Source organism: Prosopis cineraria, unplaced genomic scaffold (assembly GCF_029017545.1).
Source record: "Prosopis cineraria cultivar Desert tree isolate PC_DT_omini unplaced genomic scaffold, ASM2901754v1 PC6, whole genome shotgun sequence".
Taxonomy (NCBI): Eukaryota; Viridiplantae; Streptophyta; class Magnoliopsida; order Fabales; family Fabaceae; genus Prosopis; species Prosopis cineraria.
In genome coordinates, this window is record NW_026555337.1 from 11,041,331 (window position 1) to 11,064,323 (window position 22,993).

Sequence of the window (22,993 nt, forward strand, 5' to 3'; positions counted from 1 at the left end):
ATATTTTGAAATTAACAATCCATGAATGGATATTGCAGACCATCTGACTTACCCATATGACTTTTTTTTTTTTTGAAATTTTCATGTAGTAAATTTTTTAAAAATATTGTATAATTTTTATCATATAGTAATGACAATAAAAATAATAAAAGCTTCATAATTTTAAAAAAAGATGAATGTGGGATCTAAAAAAAATGGGAATGGATATTTTGAAATTGACAACCTGTGAATTTTATAAATTTTAATTTTTTTTAAGAAAGATAACCACTTAAGTATAAAGTCTTAAGTTAAAGTCTTGAGTTTAAGATTGTATGAATACATAAAACATAATTAAGAGAGTTGCTCCTAATGGATTCAACGATACTTGAATTAGACTCAGTCAAATAATCATATAAAAAAAGATCAATAATATTTTGTATTTTATAAAATAAATAATAAAATGTAAAAAAATCCAAAAAAGAAAGCTTCATGAAAAATAATATATCTCAGCTAAGAGATTCTTTCCCAAAAAATGAATGATGAATATCGAACTTATAGTCAAAATATATATGCAAAACTTGCAATAAAATTGCAAATTAAAATTACGGAAATTCTAAAATGGTAGGTATCCGGTCACCAATTTTTTTTCTTCAAAAAAATAGTTTGATGTTTATATTTTCAACATATAAAAAGTAATTAATTATACAGTAAAATAAATTTTATATACTTACATTGCGTAGAGGTAGAAGGGTAATAAACAATAAAAAAGTAAGTTGTTATTAAAATAACTTTTATTGCACAGAGAAATTTGCCTGATTCTAATAGAATTGGACGGCTAAAATCCTTTTATCCTTATTAATCAAGCTTAAAGCTGGACTTGGAAGCCCATTTTTTTTTTAATTTTAATTTTTTAAATTAAGTCTTATATTATAATATTACATATTCATTATCTAAAACACAAATTGTAGTGCTCTAAGTTCAAACAAATTATAGGGAGAGAGGGTATTTGTTTTGATTTTATTTATATGGTACCTCTATTATTTTTGTGTCTACATTTATTTTTTTATCTTTATTAAATGTTAAACTTTTTTTAAATGCCAAAGTATTTTATTTTTAAAAAATATAATAATAAAATTAAAAATTTATTGAATTAATATGTACAATTAATAAGATTTAAGTTTTTTTAATTTTAGTGAAATATATTGAAAGTGACTTATAAATATAAATAGTGATAATATATTAAAAAAATTAACCTTTTATATTTTTTTGAAAATTGAACTCATTAAAATCTTTTTTCTCTTAATGGTTAATGGTTGGACCGTAGTTGTATCAAAGTCAAATTATTTTTAATTAAATTAATATATTTTAAATTTTTAATATAAAACATTATAACACTCAATAAATTTTGGAATTTAATATTAAAATGTACTAAATCTATAACAATATCTATCTATGTAAATAAAATTTATTTATAATATCTCTAAAATTTGTTTCATAAAATCAATAAAATCTAAAGATATTATAACCATAAATAAAATAAATTATAAATAAATTTTATTAAATTTTATAGATAAATAATATGTTGACATAAAAATCTCAATCAATAATATTTTACAATAAACTTTTCTTAGCAAATAAGATTTCAATTTCAATTAATTTAAATTCTCAAAGTTGCAATATTCATGGCTTCTCAGCTTATCACATGCTCTCGTGCTTGTTCCGATTTCTTTGGCTACCACCCCTTCCTCTTCTATCGTGCAATATTAATAATACTCTTTTTATTTAAAAATATAAAATATTTTTAATTAAATTTTATTTTAATAAAGTAATTATTTACTTTCAAATCAATCTTATCTTTTTATATTTATCCTTATTAAATACTCTATAATAAATATAAAGTTACTATCGATAGAAACACTTAAAAATAAAGTAATTATTACATTTTAAAAAATTAAAAATATTTTATATTTTTAAATATTTAATTTTTTAAAAAATATTTTATATTTTTAAACAAAAAGAGTATTAAATTAAATTTAATCAATGAAACGTGATTTGAGGAACGGAACGGTCATATTTTATATAATACTCAAAACCCCAAAAGCACTCCCCTGTCAAACTCTTATTTTTTTTAATTTAATTTACAAACATATTTTATTAAGGGTGAATTGGATTTGGTTAGGTTAAGTTACGTGGCCTTTTCTTATCTTTCGTGTTTGTATTTAAATATAACTTGTATAAGAAGCTTATCCATATGCGAGGGTTACACGTAATTGAGCGGTTTTATAATTTACCCCAATAATTTAATTTTAATCTAAATTATACCACTTCCAAATTTCTTCCATAGACTATGTCAACACAATTTCTAGTTTCTTACAAATTGACAAGGTATATCAACATATACATTTATAAAACCTACCATTTTTTTTTTTGCCAGGAATTTATAAAACTTTCTATAAACCATTAAAAAGTAGTGAATAAATATTTTTTCCTATAATTTTTGGAGAATGATAGTTAGGTTCAAAATATTGAATTAATAATAATTAAATCCTCAATAATTTTTTAAAAATAAGTTAAAAATATCAATTCAAATAGTTATAAGTCCAAGAGTTTCAATTATATATAAACATTTAAATATCAGATATAACTCTTACTCCCTTCATTAAAAAATATAAGAGATTTTTTAAAGAGTTGGATATTAAAAAATATAAGTTATTTTTAGTCTTTTAAGATGTAATCATTTTTTTGTGTGTAAAAGTGTCCATATTGATGAATGACTTTATATTTATTGTAGTGTATTTAATAACGATAAATATAAAAAGATATGATTAATTTGAAAGTAAATAACTACTTTATTAAGATGTGAGATTTGACTAAAGACGACTTATATTTTTAAATGGAGGAAATATATCAAAATAAAAATTTCTATCTGCAGTTATTTAAATTGATATTTAGCATTTACAATTCATTTGTTAATAAATTTTGTCGGAGACGTAACATTCATTTATTATATCTTTTGATATCTAACTGTGATTTTCCCTATAATTTTCTCCTTATATCACAATTCACAAGTCTTATAACATGTTGGATTTCACTCGTTTTTTATTTTACTATTATTGATGTCTTATTATTCCTGCGCTACTTTTAACAATTATTGATGCATAAGGTAAGACGCTTTCAACAGATATCATACACATTAATAATAAAATTCAATGTTTTTCTAAATCTCAAGAAAATTTTATTTATTTTTTCAATTTTACTCTGTTCACAACTAATAACCTCACACCTACAGATTCTCATGTATAATTTACTCAGATCATATTAAAGAGAGAAAAATGCAAAAATATTTTTTAAAAACTATCAAATATTGTATGAGTATTTTGGATGACAATAGCTTGCAAAAAATATCCTAAATCGTTGATAGGAGGGAGTATTTACCCACTATCTAATGTATTTTTGGGCAAAACATTTTTTCTAGTTTGTTTTTTAACAAAAAGCAATTAGAATATTCGCATCGTATCCAGAGGATAACAATTCACGATAATCTGAGACATTCTGAGGATCAGATCATCATTATCATCTCACACTCTCACTTGCTGGAGCCGGCATGCATCTACCCAAATTCCAGAATTGTCGCAATCCGTACAGCTCAGCTCAGCTCAGCTGCTCAATCATCGGGGTAGCCAAGTAGGCTCCACGCTTGCGCTCTCTCTCTCTCTCTCACACACACACTCCTCCATCGCGCAGGCTTGTTTTCGCACCTTGTCAGTGTAATCAACCTTGTTCACATGAGTAACACAAGATCGTTGAATTTTCGTGGCTCAAAAGCAAAGCAAGCCAATAAAAAGCCGCGCCATCATTGTTGTTCTTTCTTTTGTCTCTTTGTCGTTCTCCTAACACCACTATTACGGGACACTAATTAATTAAGTAATTAATTCTTTCGTCCTCGTGCCTACAAATCTCGAAAGGCCGCCTATTAAGGTATTTAGCAAAACGTGGATGTTTTTTGTTAGTTTGTGATTTGAAAGATACAAGAGGGAAGATCTTTTCGAAAGGAATCATATATTTCAGGTGGTGGGGTCACCGGAGTCACTTCTAATGTTATAAATGGAGGGTTGGGTTTGATTTCTGGTGGAATTTGGTGATTGATAGATTCATGTCTATTTCTGCTTCGTATTCCATCCTCACAGTTTGCAAGGATGCAGCTGGAATCGCCGGTAACTTTTCCCACCCTTTCCTCTAACAGATTCTGGGGTATTGTTGGTCAGCCAGTGAAATTAAAGCCCATCTTTCAAGTTTTCTTGCGATTTCACTGGAGATTTTTCTTCATTTCAATTCTTGCAATGCTTATTTCCAGGGAACATCTTTGCTTTTGGGTTATTTGTGTCGCCCATGTAAGTTTGCTTGTGAATTGCTTTAGAAACTTGTTGAGCTCCGAAGAAATTACTCTTTTCCCATTTATTGACGCTTCACTTGTGCTGAAATTTCAGACCCACTTTCAGAAGAATTATCAGAAATGGGTCAACAGAAATGTTCTCAGGCTTGCCCTATATTTATGCCCTCTTGAATTGCTTGATCTGCATGTGGTATGGCACGCCTCTCATATCTCTTGATAATTTAATGGTCCTGACGGTTAACTCAGTTGGGGCAGTCTTTCAGTTTGTGTACATAATCCTCTTTGTGATATATGCAGAGAAAAACAGAAAGGTTAGAGTTCTGATGTATCATTGGAAGCTTTTTCTCATGAGTGAAGAACTTATTATAAATGCCTTATAGCCTCTGTGTCATTTCTAAGCTTTTGTATACTGTTTTGCTTCAATTTGATAGGTGAGAATGATTGGATTACTGCTGGTTGTTTTGGGGTTATTTGCAATCATAGTATTTGGAAGCTTGCAGATAGCTGACCATGTAATGCGCCGGATGTTTGTGGGATTCTTGAGTGTTGCTTCTCTTATTTCAATGTTTGCCTCTCCTCTGTTTATAATTGTAAGCTTGTTTTTCCCTTAGAAATCCTCTGCAAGATTCTGCATTATCAGTTTGCTAAGCTGAATTGGTTGATTTATCAATCTCAACTGTATTTCCCAGAAACTGGTGATTCGGACAAAGAGTGTGGAGTTTATGCCATTTTATCTTTCGCTATCAACCTTCTTAATGAGTGCTTCATTCTTTCTTTATGGATTGCTCAATTCTGATGTGTTTGTTTATGTAAGCTTTCTTCCACCTCTACAGCATTTAATTTTCTTCTTAGTTACAAATTTGAGCTTGAGATGAGCAAACATATGGGCGGTTCATTTTGTAGGTACCCAATGGAATAGGAACATTATTGGGAATAGTACAATTAGCTTTGTACTACTACTACAAGGGTGCATCTAGAGAAGAGTCCAGAGAACCCTTGATAGTGTCATATGCATGAACAGTTCAAATGACAAAATAAGGTAAAGTAAAATACACAATAATTGTCATTGAGATCTCTGGCTTTTGTAGGCCCTTTTTTCTTCAGTTCAGAGGTTGTTATCTGCAGTACAAGCGGCTTGTTTTCATGATAATCGATGATGAGTTGAAATGTATGTTGGGGATTTCTTCAGCGAGTACATTCATGGCTTTAGATTAATGAAGTGTGTCTGTTCCACTTAAGAAAAGCAATGATGTAACATTCTCTGTGGTGAAGAGTGATTTTTACTATTTCAGCACTCTCATTTTTATGATCTTCACTTCAGGGATTCCCCCCCCCCTTTCTAGTTGGCACAATGTGACAAAGATAGAATTTTCATGAGGTTAAAATATTCTAGAAGTTTCCGGAATGAACCAGGACAATCAAGAAAACCCCGGAGTCTTCTGGAATACGCCGGTATGACCTCAAAAGATCTAAATATCTCTAGAGTAGTGTAGAAAGCACTTGAAGCATCCAGATCATTCTAGAGATATCTTGCTCTTGTACATTCTAGTAGTCTCCTTGTAAATATCAAGATATTCCTTGTAGATATTTCTATAGAATTATCTAGAGATAGAATGTACACCGTTAGATCGAATCAATCCCAACCGTCCATTAAGGAGGTGGGAATTTTCTAGAGAAAGGGGGAGGCCTATAAATACCCTCTCACCCCTCATTTGTAACTCACTTAAGCATAGTGTAAAAGCTCTTAAAGTTCATTCACTCAAGCTCTCTACTTTCTATTTGTGCATCTAGTTCTCTTAGCCTCTTTGCCTACTTGTGGGATTCGGCTGACTTAGCAAAGATCAAGAGAGGGATCAAGCTAAGGCCGGCACGGTTTAAGGGAAGGGAGTTTCAAGGCCGTGACAACAAGCTAATAATCATGCTCATGAAATGAGGGATGATATATTTTCAATTTGATTGACGACAGTAAATTCCACCTGGATGCCTGAAACTAGGAACTGGGCTCCTCTGCTAATCGAAAGACCTATTTCCTTATATATATATATATATATCCTCTCCAATCTCTCATTATACTATCATAATTGAGATGTTGTCTCATTTGCAAATTTTTGAAGAAAAGGTCCTATAAACATCAGTTACTTTTGTCTGTAATCACATATTGCCTTGATCATCAAGAGCTCTGAGTTCAATTCAGACTCTGACGTTTCTGCTTCTTTGAATGCTTATTGTAAAATTTGGATTGGGGGCTAGTACTGTTCAAAACACGCGTGGTAGGGTGATGTGAATTAGTTCCAGTAAATTTGCATGAAGGGTATGATCTGTGAAAAAATTGAGTTATGTATATGGAGATGAGTACGCTAAATAATAGTCTATTGCTTCGTTTTTCATTCTCTATTTTGTCACTTAAAACTATTTGTGCACTTTACAAAACATTTGCCTTTTCTTCTTGTATTTTTCACTTCGCGTGGATTTAGATCCTGTGTGTTTTTCTATATATGAGACGCTCAACATCCTGTTCCCTTATAATGTATTATGATCGCAATCAATCAATTTTGGGTCAATAACAGTGGCTTGTGTTGAACTTAAAACAAGTTCATTTCAAATAGTTTTTGTTGTGAATTAGGCAACCCCTAATTCAGAAGGTGGCCTTGCATAAACAACTTGAAACAAGTTCACTTCAAATGGTAAAAAAAAAAAAATATTAAGCTTAAGACTTAATGATAGCCACAGCAAATCATAGTATATTGCTATCTTTGCCTAAACATATTTTCTTTTCTTTTTGTTTTTTTGGGCAAAAAGTACTGATGGATCATGTGTTAGGTGAAGCAAATCTTGTGTGTGCGCACGTCTTCTACTTTCTTTCCTTGACTTTTCTATTTGCTCTGTCTTTTAAGCTTTCTTTAGTAATTAATTCTATATTTGTTCAAAACTGCAATTTCTTGATATATTTACGTTTACACATCTCCACTAGGCCACATGTTGGTCCTTCAGATGAGATATTATTAAGCTGGCCCGCTGCTAAAGATTAAGAGCACGTGCTAATTTGAATTTTTATAATTAGCATGTTGCTGAGGTGGGCCCCTTTGAAGAGCATGTGATTTATTATTTTAAGGATTACACTGAAGATTATATAATATCCTAAATTTATATGTGATATTTTATCCTTCACCATTTAAAAGTGGTGCATGTGACACTTGTCATAAAATTTTTTTAAATTATTAATTGATTCAAAAAAATTTCAACAAATGATCTAAAAAAATGTAAAAAATAATCATAAAATTATAAATAAGTATTTTATGAAAAAATTAATATCGATTAAGTCTTTTTTTAAGTTCTTTTTTTTTAATTTTTTAAGGTCATTTTTTGAAATTTTTTGGACCAGCCAATGTTTAAAGTAACACTTTTAACACCAAGATATTCAATGCACTAATTTTAAAAATTAAAAGAAAAAAATATATTACATAAAAAGTCATAATATCAAATGTTAATGGTTGAAGAGCAAAAATGTTTTTTAACTTTTATTTTAAAATGTCTTTAAATGGCTCAGCCTATAGAAAATTTTCACATCCCTGCTGCAAAATCTCAATGTTGTCACTTGGACGGAAAGAAGGACTTGGCCCCAAAGTATTCAGTATTAAAGTATTATTAACTAATTTAAATTTAAGTTGAGCCGGGGGAAGTTAATATAATTTTTTTATGGGTGTTAAATCTCTTCAATTGCCAAAAGTATCTAGTGAGAAATTTGTAGGAAGACATGGTCTAAAGTAAACCAAGTTGATTATGAACAATCATATGAAAAGATCAAGATAGAGTATATATATTCTTGCTTGATTTGGCCATTTAATCCTTATAGATTGAGTATACCAATGATTTCTCTAGACTCTAATCGAGTCACAAACATTAAAAACAAATAGCTCAAGAATAGTTCTCATGGTAATATCTATCTCTTACAGCAGTCAATAGATATGCAGAAAAGAAACAGCATCAGCAAATAATAATATATGAAGATCTGGAGGTGGCAACATTGTTTTTTACTCTAGTCTTCTCTTCCAGTGTGGACGGCCATCAGAAGCTGGTAAAAGGAATCAGTTCAAACTATCTCTGTATCAATGCATTGATTTGGATCATGACAAGCAAATCAGAAATGGGACCATTGCAAAGTGGAAGAAAATTGAAAAAAAAAAGAAGAAAAACAAAAATGTTGCACCAGACATGCATCTATTGCTGATTGCTACAAGTAAGCATTTGCTGTGTCTAAGTTACTGCCAAGTATCAGATATGCTCACATCGTTTGAAAAGCTTGCTTCATTTATTATGGTCCCAGTTTTAGTGTTTGATTCACATTTCTTGTCACCTGGCTGTCATTATCTTTAAATGGTTTTCTTGATGAGATCAAATTCATGGTGTCTAAAGGAAGTATAATCCTCAGAACTCGGAAGAGGGGATTGTGTATTTTCTTATTTGTTGGATCATGTATTGTTTGGGGGATTAACATGTGTAAATCGATGCTAGAAATAATTTGAAATTTGATTTTTTTTTCAAAAAAGCTTTTTGTTAAATATGAGTACCAATTTCTTTTTAGTTAAATAGACAGCACCTCAACATTTTCATTTCTTCGCTGTTAAAATAATATTTGACGTGTATTAGAAAATGAGTGGAATAAATAATGATTGAAAAAGGTTATGGACATGATAAACATATCCACTAAAAAAATGAAAATTATTTCGCTGCCATAGTAATATCAGTAATTCAGTTATAGATACTACTATTTGGTTTAAGATTAGATGAACTAATCATAGTGAACCATTAAAAAAATATGAACCACATGACCTTGAGACTAAATAAGTTCGTGAAGAAACTTGCACAAATACAAAGGTCCAGTCGAAGAAGACAATGTCTGGAAAATATGGTCAAATAGATGAATTAAAATGGCTTCAAATAGAAAACAAGAAAACTCTTATAAAATTTCCAAGTTTAGAAGTTGAAGACAAAATGAATTTAGTGTAAACTTTGCTGTAAAAAATTGGGAAGATAGCATGAAGAAATTCAAATTGAGGATAAAAATAAAGAGACTCTGTACCAAAAATAAAAAGATAGACAGGCTCACGAAAAATTGTCTACAAAATAATTACTATTACAAGCGCGTGTGTGGAGTTATTTATATAGAAAAATAAATAGATGACTATTCATCATGAACAACAAAAATAACAGACATGCCAGAGATGTTGAGTTTCATATGATAACAAAAGAGTCTTAATTCCCTTACTATAGTTTACTCTTATGTATAAGATACAAAAGAATTGGAATAACAAGTAGTTGATTAATATAAAAGGTAAATTACAAAGTAGTAAAGATTACAAAACTAAAAACAAAGCTGAAAGTTATTTGAAAATTAAGAGCTACAAGTATAATGGATTTCTTGTTCTCCCCTTTCTCTCTATGACCTTCTCTTTCTTTTATAATGGTTTAGCTGAGACGGTTGCTTCCACAGAATCTAAAACTCGTTCTCAAAATATCAAGGCTTTAGTAGGCTCGACTCGCGAGATTCGTGGCACGATCTTCCTATTTGCAACATGTACCATCATTAACTATCAGCTCATGTCCCAAAGATATTCATGGATAATAGACATGACCTTGCGAGATTCGAGGCTTGTTGAGATCACAGTCTATTGTGAGGCAACAATTTAAATAAGGATTTTGAGTCTTAAGGTATTCCTATACTTGAATTGATTTAGCCAGGTTATTCCATCGCGATTTGGATTGGCCCTGTTGTTAAATCACTTACTGGGCCTAACTTTTAGTTATTCAGCCCATTTTCTGCTATAGTCATGGTAAATGATGTTTCACTTTCAGCCCAAACAATGACATAATGTTTTTCTTATTTTGATAAATAAGAAACAATCAAAACAAACAACAAATAAAAACTAAAACTCCTCCATGAATAAAGGAATAGAGTCACCAGCCACTACGTGAAGACCCATGGGGAGAGATAAGGCATGTTTTGCTAAGGAATCAGCTTCTGAGTTGAACTCCCTTCCAATGCATCTCATATCAACCTGCCAGTCTCTTTGAAGTATTTGTTGAATTTCAGCAATAAGCTCTCGGTCTTCATGAAGGTCGTAATTATTGGCTCTTAACAGAGACAGTGCTTCATGATAATCACTATGGATTCTTACATACTTGGTTTTGATATCCCAAGCACGCTTTAGGCCCATATAACAAGCCCATAATTCTACCGTCAGATTATCCCCCTTCTCTAAACGAAGTATGAAAGCTTCAATGATATTCCCTTTGGTATCTTAAACTAGACCTCCACAACCCTTAGAATTCGTAGCAGTCGTAAAAGCCCCATCAACATAAACAAAGAGCTCATCAGTAGCTAAGATAGTCATATCCACCTGATTATTAGGACGAATGCCAGCAATAGAGGTATTTTGTAAATGACAGTTAGCCTCATTCATGTAGTTAAGGATAACAGTAGCTTGTGCGATGACACTCACTGTAGTCGATCTTCGTCCCTCAAAAACTCTCTCATTCCTACGTTTCCATATTGCCCAACACAGAACAGCAAACAAATCACACCACTTGAAATTATTAACTGTTACCTGAATCTTGAGATTCATCTTACACCATTCACGTAAGTCTGTGGTAAAGAAAGCCCGTCTTTGAGAAGGGTGTAATAATTTCATCCACACTTCCTTAGCTTCAGGGCACTGTCTCATCACATGTAGAGTGTCTTCAAACTCCTAAGGACAACAACTACACCACGGTTGATTATCCAAATGACGGTCAAAGCGAGATTTATTAGTAAGGATACGATCATGACTCGTGAGCCAAAGGAAGAATCTACACCGCTGAGGCACTCGAAGCTTCCAAATCTTGGCCCACATCTGATCAGGGCAATCATAACTATCTATCAATGAATCATAAGCAGAATGAACTGTAAAAATACCATGCTTCTCAGGTTTCCATCTAACAACTTTCTAATTCGCTTGGTTGGTTATAAGTTCTAACTTTGCTTCAACTTTCTCCCAACTGTTTCTCAAACCTCTCCAGAACTGAGATCCGGGGAGAGTCCTATTCACTTGTGGAATTAGCTCCCTTTCACATTTATATTTACTTCTAATAACTCTAGCCCATAAAGCCTCCTTGTTATGTATAAGGCCTTAACCAATAGATGAAAAACTTAACGAGCTTGAAAAAAAAAGAAGACTTAACCAATAGATGAAGAAAATTTTAGTGCCAATCTATTTACGGTCAAGAAATTCTGAATATTGTAATCAGAAACGAAAAGCCTGAAATAAAATTAGTCAAGGGAAAAGTCAACAATAAAGAAATGGGACCAACAATTTAGGAATTTGGTATCATTATCGAGCAAGTTTGCAAGTGTACTCAACTTTGTTGCATCTAATTGCATTTGAAGTAGCAAGAAATCAGCTTCAATAATTCCAGTTAATAAGAACAATCTAATATGGATAGCAATCACAATTCACTTGTCCCCAAGCTCAGCAACATTATAGGTGGTGAATCCTATGTATTCTACTGAACCTACTTTGAACTTAACATCACAACCTCTGGTAAAAGATTTGCTATACTCTCTGAAAGAATAGACTACTTTGAACCTACTTTTTATGAAGGAGAGAGATGAGAAACAAAAACAAAAAAAATCAACGGGAAGCTTTTCTTCAGACCTTAACTTGTCTAAGTGCACAAAAGTAGATACTTTAATGTGTCAGGATCATTTCACTTGGAGAGAAACCAAACGGGAAGTTTAAAATACAGATTAAACCTGCTGTTAGCAGGCCAAGTCATCAACAATAAGTCTAAACCTGTCTCCATCTCATACATGCCAAATTATGTTCCTATTTACCATCATGTTCTTAAATAGAGACATAATAAACATATATTTGTTTATAGTTAAGCACTACGTCATTTATCAATTTATCCATTTTGCTGGACGACCTGATAGTAAACACACAAGTAACTTTAGCCAAGTCTTGGAGAATCTTGCCGCTGATCCATGCAGGTTAACATGAAGAACAGGATGCTGAATGCTGGTTAAAGGTTTTTTGAGGCTTCATGCCAGGATTTGTAATGTTTCTGAAGAAATATAGAGGGAAGATAATTCTTGTTGCTAAATTTCAGAAGAGCATGGAGCTACTCTCCCAACCAATACCATTATATAAGCTAACTCAAACATTAAATTAAGCTTAAATATAACAAATAACAAATGAAGGAAAAGATAGATCATGTCAGAGCCTATGTTGTGATGGTTCATGATCTCCAACACTTTCATTACTTTACAAGCATACAGTCCAGAACAACCAGAGGCCAAGGAGATTAAGAAACTAAAAACAATGTTATAATTGGATCGTATTATAGATAATCTTTAAAACATAGGGTCATGTTCAAATGACGGAGATATTTCAGTGTACAGGAAGCTCTTTATTGACTTGATGTGTCAATACGTCCAAGCTGAATTAAAGCAAACAATAAGGTAACGCACCAAACAAATGTAGTGAGAAAACATGTCTACAATTAAGACATCCTAGTCCATATCCATATCTTCAATCCCTTCAATTCTTCATTCACTTTGCTTGATCCAGTTTTGCACGATACAACTCCAATAACGCATTAGCTTCTTGCCCATGACAAAGGACAAGCCTCCTTAAAAAGTCATTTTCCGTATACAACATTGTTGAAAGCAAAGTTTTTCTTTTCACCAGACCCTTTGACAACAGAACTTGAAGGACAGCACCTCTGGGAACAAGTCGCTTTTTCAAACTATATCCCAAAACAAAAGGATATGTGCTACTGATAACGGAAGGATCACAGCCCAATTTATGGATAAGAAACTCTAATGTTGCATCAATCTTATCTTCTGACAGCGTCAGACAGCAGGGGAACTTTCTAAATGCTGCAAGAATGTCATGGTCAGAGAAACCCCACTTCTTCAAAGCATTTGCCTTTTTAGCCAGTGTGGATTTTTTTAAGGATAAGCATACATGAACAGCCATAAGGAATTGAAGCTTCAAAGGATCAAAACCAAGTTCTTTCACTTCCTCCACAATCTTCTTAATTCGAGCAGGAGAAGAAAAAGTAAATGATCTAGAGTAAAATTGCAAATATTTGATGATATTTGATTCAGGAACTCCTGCTTCTCGAAATATCTCTATTTTAGGCGCGGTAGAGGTTCTAGAACGAAGAAGAATGCCCGAGGAATGTTCAAGAGCTTTTAATGAGCATCTCATCAGATTGAAACAAATCTCGAAAGAAATCAAAGGACGGAATGAGTTGCTTACTTAAGCTTCTTCTCATCATGCTAGGATAATTAAAAATGAGCTTGGAGATGTGTGAGCTTGAAACACCTCTGGATTTGAAAAATTCAATCCTGGGCAGAAAGGTTTTTTCAGGATCAGACCGAAGAAACCATGGGGCCTTTCTAATGAGACCAAGAATGAGGGGCTGTGAGAATCCTTGACTTTTCAGGAACTTGATAACCAAATCTGGCTTCTCTCTCGTCTCGAAGCTGAGACGCTTAGAAGCTGCTTCAGCTTCTTTGGGCGAGAAGCCACACGTGTCAATGAGATATGAGACCATGAAAGAGCTCTCATTCGAGGCGTTTGAGTTAGCGTACCTAACAGGAAACCACTGGCTTTGAAGACAAAGCTGAGGTTGAAATTTTGAAGGAGAAATCGCTTTGATAATATGCCGCCGAAAAGGAATGGCTCTGCGGAGAAAACGAGACATGGATTCCGGCAGCTTGAGCAAGAAAAACGAAGCCGGAGTCTGTTAGAGGAATACACACCGTCACCGGACGCCATCGGGAAACCTAGACAGTATTTTGATCTCTGATCACTCCAAATTTTATGTTTAATTTAATTTAATGCTTTTCATTAGCTGAACTAAAATGCATGAATATCTATTGTTGAAATTAAACTAAATACGTATAAAAATTGTCGTCATTCTTTTTTTCATGGAAATAAATTAAAAGAACAATTTTTGAAGCATTTATTTGTACGATTATTTTTAGAAATAGTTTTTTATTTCCAATGCATAGCAAATACTTTTCTATTTTATTTTTTTTATAAATATTTAATTTGTCATGATTTAATTATAATCTGGTGTGAAATAAGAGAATAAAACCATGAAATTACTTTTGCATATCAAAATAAGATCTTATGTCGTTTTTTTTTCACCTCAATATGTTTAGTTAATTCAACAAATTAGGTTGATCAAAGTAATAAAATAATGTAGAGCGTTTCAAGAATCAAGTGTTTGAACCCAAAAGTAATGTAGAGTTATTGTTGAAATTAGCAAACGAATTTTAACAAAATAGAGCATATAAGAGGAGTGACTAGAGAACAACATTAAATGACTGAGGTTTAACTAGAGATAATCTAAATTTTATTTTAAAAATGTTACCTCTAATCTAACTCTTCCTCATAAGGAAGAGAGATAGACACTATCACACACATACAATTGTGCCAATAGTATCCAAAACTTCTTCTGAAAGAATGAAGTGGTGTTGTAGTTTGCCACTAAAACAATTAACGGTTGATAATTTAAATTTAAATTTCATTGTCTAACCCTTAAAATCATAATGGCAATAATTTTAATATATCCTATCAATTTCGGATTGTAAGAAGTTATATATAATTAATTCATATCTGGCAAATACATTTAATTAATTAATAATTTTTACTTGATCAAGTTATTAATAAATAAATAAATTAGACCTACTCATCCCAAAACATCAAAATCATCTAATTCTATTCCAAATCAATATTAATTAATAAAGATATTGAGATAAATGCGTAAACATACAAAAAAATATAAGATTTATAATGATCAAATGGGGGCAAGAGTGGGGTGTCATTTATTGAGGGAAAAAATGACAAAATCATTTAAAATGGTTAGTACATATATAAAAAAGGCCGTGTGAGGTGTTGGCGACAAAGGTTTAAAAAGAAAAAAAATCTTGAATCCTGTAAGAAGAGATAGAGAAAAAATTAAATAAAATGCTTAATGAAATTGTTAAAGATACTTTTTAGTAAACAATATGCTCAAGTTTGGTGGCATTAGAAAATAATGATGTCGTACAGTTCATGTAACAAATTTTATTAATAAAATAATAAACACAAGTACCTGTAAGTACTATCGTTTTTTAACCATTTTACTGGATGATCTGATAATAAACACAAGTAACTTTAGCCAAGTTTTGAGGAATCCTTGCAGTTCTGAGCATATGCAGGTTTAACAGCAGTAAAAGGATATAACCAACAAAAAAGAAAGAAAAGAAAAAAAAATAAAAAAATAAAAAGAGAGGATACATGTTAAAGGTTTTATGAGACTTCAAGCTGAATTTATAATAATTCTGAAGAAATATAGAGGGGAGAGAATTCTTATTGCTCAATTTCACAAGAGCAGGGAACTAATCTCCCAACCAATGCCCCTAAATCAGGTTGTTCAAACATTAAATTAAACCTAAAAATAAAAATAACAAATGACAGAAAGATAAAGGAAATAAATAGATCTGGAAAAGACAGATGAAATGGAAGCTTATGTCATGATGGTTCATGATCAACACATCCCTTACTTCACCTGCACAAGCATGTAGTTCAGAACAACAAATTTAACAATGGATCATATCAGAGATAATCTTTTTGTTTTCAGTGGAAAGGGAATAATATATCATTCAGAAAAATAATCTACAAATAAAACAAGTGAGATTATAAAATACTAAACAGCAAAGGACTCAGGCTAAGAGCCAGTGACAAAATTACTCCAAAGGTTCCTAGCATGAATTGTATGATCAACAATGGAAACGGTAGAGTTAATGACTCGTTCAGGGGTATGGATCATTGTCATAGATAATCTTTAAGACATAGAATCAGATACAAACGAGGGAGCAATTTTAGTGTACAGGAAGCTCTTCACTGACTTGATGCATCAACAAGCCGAAGCAAAATTAAAGCAAACACGAAGGTAATGCACCAAAAGACTGTAGTGACTAGTGAGAAAACACTTCTACAATTAAGAGTTTAAGACATCCTAGTCCATATCCATACCTTAAAACCTTTCCATTGTTCATTCACTTTGCTTGATCCAGTTTTGTACGATACAACTCCAATAACTCATTAGCTTCTTGCCCATGACAAAGGACAAGCCTCCTTAAAAAGACCTTTTCCGTATATGCAAATGTTGCAAGCAAAGTTTTGCTTTTCACCAGACCCTTTGACAAGAGAACTTGAAGAACAGCACCTCTTGGAACAATTCGTTTTCTCAAACTGTACGCCAAAACAATAGGATATGTACTAATAACGGAAGAATCACAGCCTAAATTATGGACAAGAAATTCCAATGCTGCATCAAGCTTATCCTCTGACACAGTCATGCAGAAGGGGTACCTTCTAAATGCTGCGAGAATATCATTGTCAGACCAACCCCACTTCTTATAAGTATCAGCCTTTTTCGCCAATGTGGATTTGCTGAAGGATGAGTATACATGAACAGCCATAAGAAATTGAAACTTCAAAGGATTAATCCCGATTTCCTTCACTCTTTCCACGATGCTCTTAAATTGATTAGGACTGTAAGTTAATGCCCTAGGAAAATACTGCAACAACTTGATGACATTTGATTCAGGAACTCCTGCTCCTCGCAATAGCTGCATATTAGGCACGGCACGTGTGTTGATATCAAGAAGAATGCCCGAGCAATATCGAAGAGTTTTAACGAGATTCTCATCAGATTGAAACACATCTCGAAAGAAGTCAAAGGAAGGAATGAGCTGCTTCGTTAAGCTTCTTGACATGATCTGAGGATAACTACATACGAGCCTAGGGATGTGTGAGGTCGGAACGCCCCTTGATTTGAAAAATTCAATCTTGGGCAGAAAGGTTTTCTCAGGATCAGATCGAAGAAACTCTGGGACCTGTTTAATGAAACCAATAATCTGGGGCCGTGAGAATCCATGACTTTTCAGGAAATTGATAACCAAATCTGGCTTATCTCGCGTATCGAAGCTGACACGCTTGGAAGCTGAAACAGCTTGTTTGGGTGACAAGCCACAGGCGTGAATGAGATAAGAGACGGTGAAAGAATGCCCATTCGACGAGGTTGAAGAAGCGTACCTAACAGAAAACCATTGGGGTTGAACACAAATCAGATGTTGAAATGTTGAAGGATAAATTTCGATGATAATATGCCTCCGAAAATGGATGGCTCTGCGGATAAAACGAGACATGAATTCTGGAGAAAGATAACCTAGAAGCTGCACTCTGTTATGCCAGGAAGTAAGAATACAGTCACTAGGCCAGAGGGAAAACGGGACATTGCTTTGGGATTTGATCTCATCTAGGCGAGTTTTATTCAAAGTTACATAATATCTTATATTTTTAAAATATATATTTTAGTTTTTTTTAATAAAGAAAGTTTAAGGTTAGATGGGTCTTGGGATATACCAAGCCGAAACATACTCCTACTCCGAAACTAAAAGAAACTTAAGATCAAGAATGTTTATTGAAATGTGTACTCCTTACATTTAAATTCAATTTTATAGATTATGGATCAAATCTTTCTAGGTGATAAAGAATATTTTACTTTATTTTTAAAGGTTTCATTAACTTAATGTACCAATATCTATTGTGGAAGTTAAATATTGAATGTAGAAAAGAATAATTTTCAGTTGGGTCCGACAATATTCAATTTATTCACATAGTTATATAATGGGAAAATGATAGTTAGAGATCTCGTAAAAACATTAATATTAATGTTAATTATAAATTTTAAATTATTAAAATTTCAATAATAGATCATGGTTGATACTTGTAATTAAAAAAGTGAATAATAAATTTTTTACTATCAATAAATAAAAAAATTACTTAAAAAATTAAATAAATAAATTTGAAATTATTTATATTATTGGCTGAAAATTTATGTAAATCAATTATGAATCGCAAACAAATTAGTAATGATTTTTTTACAATCAATATATATGCAAATATATAAATCCCTTGGAAAATTTAATAAATATAATTGAGATTATTTATAACATCAGTTGATAATTTATGAGAGCCAGTTATAAATTACAACCCAATCACTTGTAATTTTTTGTTATCATTTCAGAAATATACAAAAATTAGCTGAGAATATTTATAATGTTAGTTGACAATTTACTAAAATTCAATGTGAATTTTAAACTAATCAATAAAAGATAATTTATTATAAGTAAGGATCTTGATTTATTATTAAAATTTCAATAATTCAAAGTTTGTAATTGTCATTAATGTTTCCATGAGTTTCTAATTGTCATTTTCCCTTATTTTAAAAAAGTAGTCTTTAATTTTTCTTTTAACATGTAATGTAAATAAAAAGATCGATTAAAAATGTATTTATTTCTATGGGTTATTTAGGGAAATTTTCCTTCTTCCCCCGTAATCCAAATATTTTTCTAATTTTTATTTTGTTCTTTTTTTTTTTTGGAATTAGAAAAAACTCCATTCACAGGCATGTCTATAACTCCTCCATGATTATTTTAGGAGCAAAAATATTCTTTAACACCAAGATAATTTGAGATTAACGATCAACATCAATGTCTATTAATCAAGAGACAACATTGCAACTATTTTAACACTTGAAGGATGACATTACCTCAATAAATAGTCTAAGATACCCACCACTTCTCATAAAAATAGTTCAAGAGCAAAAATATCTTTTATTCCTCCTAGAAAATGTCAACAATAGAGAAATGGGAATGACAGCATGGGAATCTGGAATCATCATCAAGAAGAGTTTGCAAGTGCACCTGAATCTACTGTCTTGCATCAAAATGGATATTACAGTAGCAAGAAATCAGCTTTCATTAATTTTAACTTTCAAGTGCAACTGGACACCATGTCCCCAAGCTCAGCAACATTATAGCTCTCTATTCTGTCTCCATTTCTTTCCAAGTGCACACTGCGAGTTAATTGGCTAGCTGAACTGAGTATAAAATTATCAAACCCAACCTCCATTTCATACATGATGAATATTGTGCCGACTTATCATCATGTTCTTTCATAAAAACATAAACAGATATTTATTTATAGTTTAGCACTTCATTATTTATCCATTTCACTGGATGACCTGATAGTAAACATACAAGTGACCTTAGCCACGTCTTGGAGAATCTTTGCAATTCTAGGCTTATGCACATAATCAACAGGATGATGGTTAAAGGTTTTATGAGACCTCATGCTGGAATTTATAATTATTCTGAAGAAATATAGAGGGAAGAGAATTCTTGTCGCTTAATTTCACAAGAGCAGTGAAACTACTCTCCCAACCAAACCTACAATATCAGCTTACTCAAATGTTAAGTTAAGCCTAAATATATAACAAGTAACAAAGAAAGGAAAAGATAGGTGATCAGAGCCTATGTGATGAAGATTCTTGATCTCCAACGCTTTACATACATACGGTCCAGAACAACGAGAGGCCAAGGAGATTAAGATGCGCAGATTTTTTTCCCCCAACTAACAGCCACTCCTTATTCTCAGGACTTGTTATTTCAACCTATACTGCACATGATTCTCACTCCAAAATGATTTACTTTAAGAAACTAAAAACAATGTCAAAATGGGATCATCTTTAAACCATGGGTCATGTTCAAATGACGGAGAGACTTCAGTGTGCAGGAAGCTCTTTTATTGACTTGATGTGTCGACATGTCCAAGATCAATTAAAGGCTTAAAACAAACAATAAGATAATGCACCAAACGAAATGCAGTAAGATGACATCTACACAATTAAGACATCCTAGTCCTTATCCATACCTTAAAACCTTTCCGTTGTTCATTCACTTTGCTTGATCCAGTTTTGTGCGATACAACTCCAATAACGCATTAGATTCTTGCCCATGACAAAGGACAAACCTCCTTAAAAAGTCCTTTTCCGTGTATAGAAATGTTGAGAGCAAAGTTTTTCTTTTCGTCAGACCCTTTGACAACAGAACTTGAAGGACAGCACTTCTTGGAACAATTCGTTTGTTCAAACTATATCCCAAAACATTAGGATATGTGCTGCTAATAGCGGAAGGATCACAGCCCAATTTATGGACAAGAATCTCCATTATTGCATCAATCTTATCCTCTGACGCTATCATACACAAGGGGAACTTTCTAGATGCCGCGAGAATATCATCGTCAGACCAGCCCCACTTCTTATAAACTTCAGCCCTTTTTGCCAAGTTGGATTTGCTTAAGGATGAGTACAGATGAACAGCCATGAGAAATTGATACTTCAAAGGATTAATCCCTATTTCCTTCACTTTTTCCAGAATCTCCTTAAATTGATTAGGATTTCCAGTTAATGTCTTAGGAACAAACTGCAACAATTTGATGACATTTGATTCAGGAACTCCTGCTTCTCGCAATAGCTTCATATTAGGCACGGCACGTTTGTTGGTATCAAGAAGAATGCCCGAGCAATATCGAAGAGCTTTAATGAGCTTGTCATCCGACTGAAACAGATCTTGAAAGAAATCGAAGGAAGGAATGAGATGCTTACTTAAGCTTCTTCTCATGATACAAGGACAACTACAAATGAACGCAACGATGTGTGAGCTCGAAATGCCTCTGGATTTGAAAAATTCAATCTTGGGCAGAAAGGTTTTCTCAGGATCAAATCGAAGGAACTCTGGGACCCGTCTAATGAAACGAAGAATCTGGCGCTGTGAGAATCCTTGACTTTTCAGGAACTTGATAACCAAATCAGGCTTCTCCCTCGTTTCGAAGCTGACACGCTTAGAAGCTGCTTCAGCTTCTTTGGGCGAGAAACCACAGGTTTCAATGAGATATGAGACGGTGAAAGATTTCCCATTAGAGGCGTTTGTGTTAGCGTACCGCACAGAAAACCACTGGGTTTGAAGACAAAGCTGATGTTGAAATGTTGAGGGAGAGATAGCGTTGATGATCTGCCTCCGAAAAGGAATGGCTCTGCTGAGTAAACAAGACATGGATTCCAGCAGACCCCAGCAGCTCGAGCAAGAAAAACGAAGCCAGTGTCTGTTGAAGGAAGACAACGGAGGCCTAAGGGAAACCTAGACGTTACCATTAGGAGAATTTCAATTAACAACCATCCATGTGACTTAATTATTAATAAAACTCAAAAGAATTTAAAATTTTAATTCAATTTAAAGAAATTAAAAAAAATAATTTTAACAGAAAAAAATCAAATTATCCCTCACTTATTTTATAAAATTATTAATTATTAATTTTTTTACTTTATTTATTAATTTATCATTATGAATTATAAATTACATTCATTCGTTGAACAAGTAATAATATCAGTTGTTAATTTTAAAATTTTATTTATTAATTTATTAATATTAGTTATAAATTATAATATATATTAGTAATTTATAACTGATGTTAGTAAATTAATAATTGATATTAAATATTGTATAATTATTGATTTGTAAATTCATGTAATTTATAACTTTTATTAATAAATTAACAAGTAAAATAAAAAAATTAATAATTAATAGTTCAACATAACAAGTTAAGAGTAATTTGATTTTTTTTCGTTGAAATTATTTCAATTTTAATTCCCTTAGATTAAATTGAAGTTTTACATTTTTTTTAAAACTAACTAGTAATTAAGTTCACTTATAGTCTTTAATTGAAATTCTTCATTTTATTTAATTTTTTAAAAAAATTACATCTAAATCTCACATAAAAAAAATTTATTATCAAAAGCTTTCAAGAAATTCACTAAATACTTTCAAGTCTAAGATCCTGAGTACTTATAATTTAATTAAGGGTATTAATAATTAGGTAACAATCATTTACAACTTGTGTAGCTGGTACCTAGTTGTTAGTGCCCTTAAACCCTTAATCAAATTATAAATGTGCAAGATTTAGAATTTAAAAAATTTTATAAATTTTATAGGATCTCTTAATAATAATTTTTTTAATAAAATCAAGATGTCATTTTCTCTCTCTTTTTTCATTATCTTGGGTAAAGAGTCTCCTACCTGAGTAGAGCTCCTATGCTATAACAAGCCAACTCTAAATGATATATATATTTTTTTAACATGTCTAAAATAAAGAGAATAATGTAAGATGGATTTATTTGTGGCAAGAAATTTTATGTGTAAGGATTATTTACGGATATACTCTTTTTTCCTATATAAACCAAATAAATTTTTATTTTAATTTATTGGTTCTACTTGTTATTTTTTTTAAAAAAAATATAATGTGTATTTAGATTAATAAGAATTTAAATTTGAATATGAATTTGAGTCAAATCTCATGTTTAGATACATAGAAAGTTATAAATGTAAATTTAATTTAAATCTATGTTTTAGTATAACTTTTTCATAATTTTAAATTCTTTATGTACCTTAATTATTTAAAATTTCAGCCTCTTTAACCTTCTTATTTTCTTTGTATTTTTTTTTCGTTAATGTTTCTTTCACTATTGCATTTTTTTAATAATCTCACTGTTGCTTTTTCTTTCATCCCTTGTTTTTGTTCATTGCCAATTCAATAATAAAGGTAAAATTATCATTCTTAATCTACTCTTTCTTTTTTTTACTTTGAATCTTAAATTATCTCTCTTTCTTTTTCAATTGAT

General features: G+C 31.7%; 4 protein-coding genes across 15 annotated transcripts; 1 reads left to right on the forward strand and 3 right to left on the reverse strand.

Moving 5' to 3' along the window:
• The first annotated feature begins 3,602 nt into the window (after window positions 1–3,602).
• LOC129313637 (bidirectional sugar transporter SWEET2-like) lies at window positions 3,603–8,878 on the forward strand. 8 transcript variants are annotated; one of them, XM_054956907.1, is made up of 7 exons: window positions 3,603–4,193; window positions 4,334–4,370; window positions 4,467–4,683; window positions 4,804–4,962; window positions 5,062–5,181; window positions 5,276–5,411; window positions 8,326–8,878. In XM_054956907.1, exons 1-6 carry the CDS (start codon window positions 4,133–4,135, stop codon window positions 5,387–5,389), a joined length of 708 nt encoding a protein of 235 aa, XP_054812882.1. In that variant the 5' UTR covers window positions 3,603–4,132; the 3' UTR covers window positions 5,390–5,411; window positions 8,326–8,878. The 8 variants fall into 8 exon arrangements, 7 of the variants coding, with proteins under 7 accessions (XP_054812882.1, XP_054812881.1, XP_054812883.1 ...); XM_054956906.1 differs by having other exon boundaries at window positions 8,329–8,878; XM_054956908.1 differs by lacking the exon at window positions 8,326–8,878 and adding an exon at window positions 6,164–6,759.
• Window positions 8,879–10,296: 1,418 nt separating this feature from the next.
• LOC129313861 (uncharacterized) lies at window positions 10,297–10,995 on the reverse strand. Its single transcript, XM_054957259.1, has 2 exons — window positions 10,683–10,995; window positions 10,297–10,628 (listed from the first exon to the last, which is right to left on the reverse strand). The coding sequence occupies exons 1-2, from the start codon at window positions 10,993–10,995 to the stop codon at window positions 10,297–10,299; spliced, it is 645 nt and encodes a 214-aa protein (XP_054813234.1).
• Window positions 10,996–12,712: 1,717 nt separating this feature from the next.
• LOC129312946 (transcription termination factor MTEF1, chloroplastic-like) lies at window positions 12,713–21,455 on the reverse strand. Of its 5 annotated transcripts, none has more exons than XM_054955747.1 (3): window positions 19,182–19,333; window positions 16,444–17,508; window positions 12,713–14,204 (listed from the first exon to the last, which is right to left on the reverse strand). In XM_054955747.1, the coding sequence occupies exons 1-2, from the start codon at window positions 19,199–19,201 to the stop codon at window positions 16,467–16,469; spliced, it is 1,062 nt and encodes a 353-aa protein (XP_054811722.1). In that variant the 5' UTR covers window positions 19,202–19,333; the 3' UTR covers window positions 12,713–14,204; window positions 16,444–16,466. The 5 variants fall into 5 exon arrangements, 4 of the variants coding, with proteins under 4 accessions (XP_054811722.1, XP_054811720.1, XP_054811721.1 ...); XR_008593775.1 differs by lacking the exon at window positions 12,713–14,204 and adding an exon at window positions 20,191–21,455 and having other exon boundaries at window positions 16,180–17,508; XM_054955745.1 differs by lacking the exon at window positions 19,182–19,333 and having other exon boundaries at window positions 16,444–17,936.
• LOC129313862 (uncharacterized) lies at window positions 12,961–14,122 on the reverse strand. The gene is made up of 2 exons (XM_054957260.1): window positions 13,741–14,122; window positions 12,961–13,604 (listed from the first exon to the last, which is right to left on the reverse strand). Exons 1-2 carry the CDS (start codon window positions 14,120–14,122, stop codon window positions 12,961–12,963), a joined length of 1,026 nt encoding a protein of 341 aa, XP_054813235.1.
• Window positions 21,456–22,993: the final 1,538 nt, after the last annotated feature.

Coding starts and splice junctions, on each gene's coding strand:
- LOC129313637 (XM_054956907.1), top strand. CDS start 4,133: ATGTCTATTTCTGCTTCGTATTCCATCCTCACAGTTTGCAAGGATGCA. Junction 4,684..4,803: donor ATGCAGAGAAAAACAGAAAG/GTTAGAGTTCTG, acceptor TCAATTTGATAG/GTGAGAATGATTGGATTACT. Junction 5,182..5,275: donor ATTCTGATGTGTTTGTTTAT/GTAAGCTTTCTT, acceptor TTCATTTTGTAG/GTACCCAATGGAATAGGAAC.
- LOC129313861 (XM_054957259.1), bottom strand. CDS start 10,995: ATGAATCTCAAGATTCAGGTAACAGTTAATAATTTCAAGTGGTGTGAT. Junction 10,629..10,682: donor GAATTCTAAGGGTTGTGGAG/GTCTAGTTTAAG, acceptor TACTTCGTTTAG/AGAAGGGGGATAATCTGACG.
- LOC129313862 (XM_054957260.1), bottom strand. CDS start 14,122: ATGTCTCGTTTTCTCCGCAGAGCCATTCCTTTTCGGCGGCATATTATC. Junction 13,605..13,740: donor TGAATTTTTCAAATCCAGAG/GTGTTTCAAGCT, acceptor GCTCATTAAAAG/CTCTTGAACATTCCTCGGGC.
- LOC129312946 (XM_054955744.1), bottom strand. CDS start 21,371: ATGTCTTGTTTACTCAGCAGAGCCATTCCTTTTCGGAGGCAGATCATC.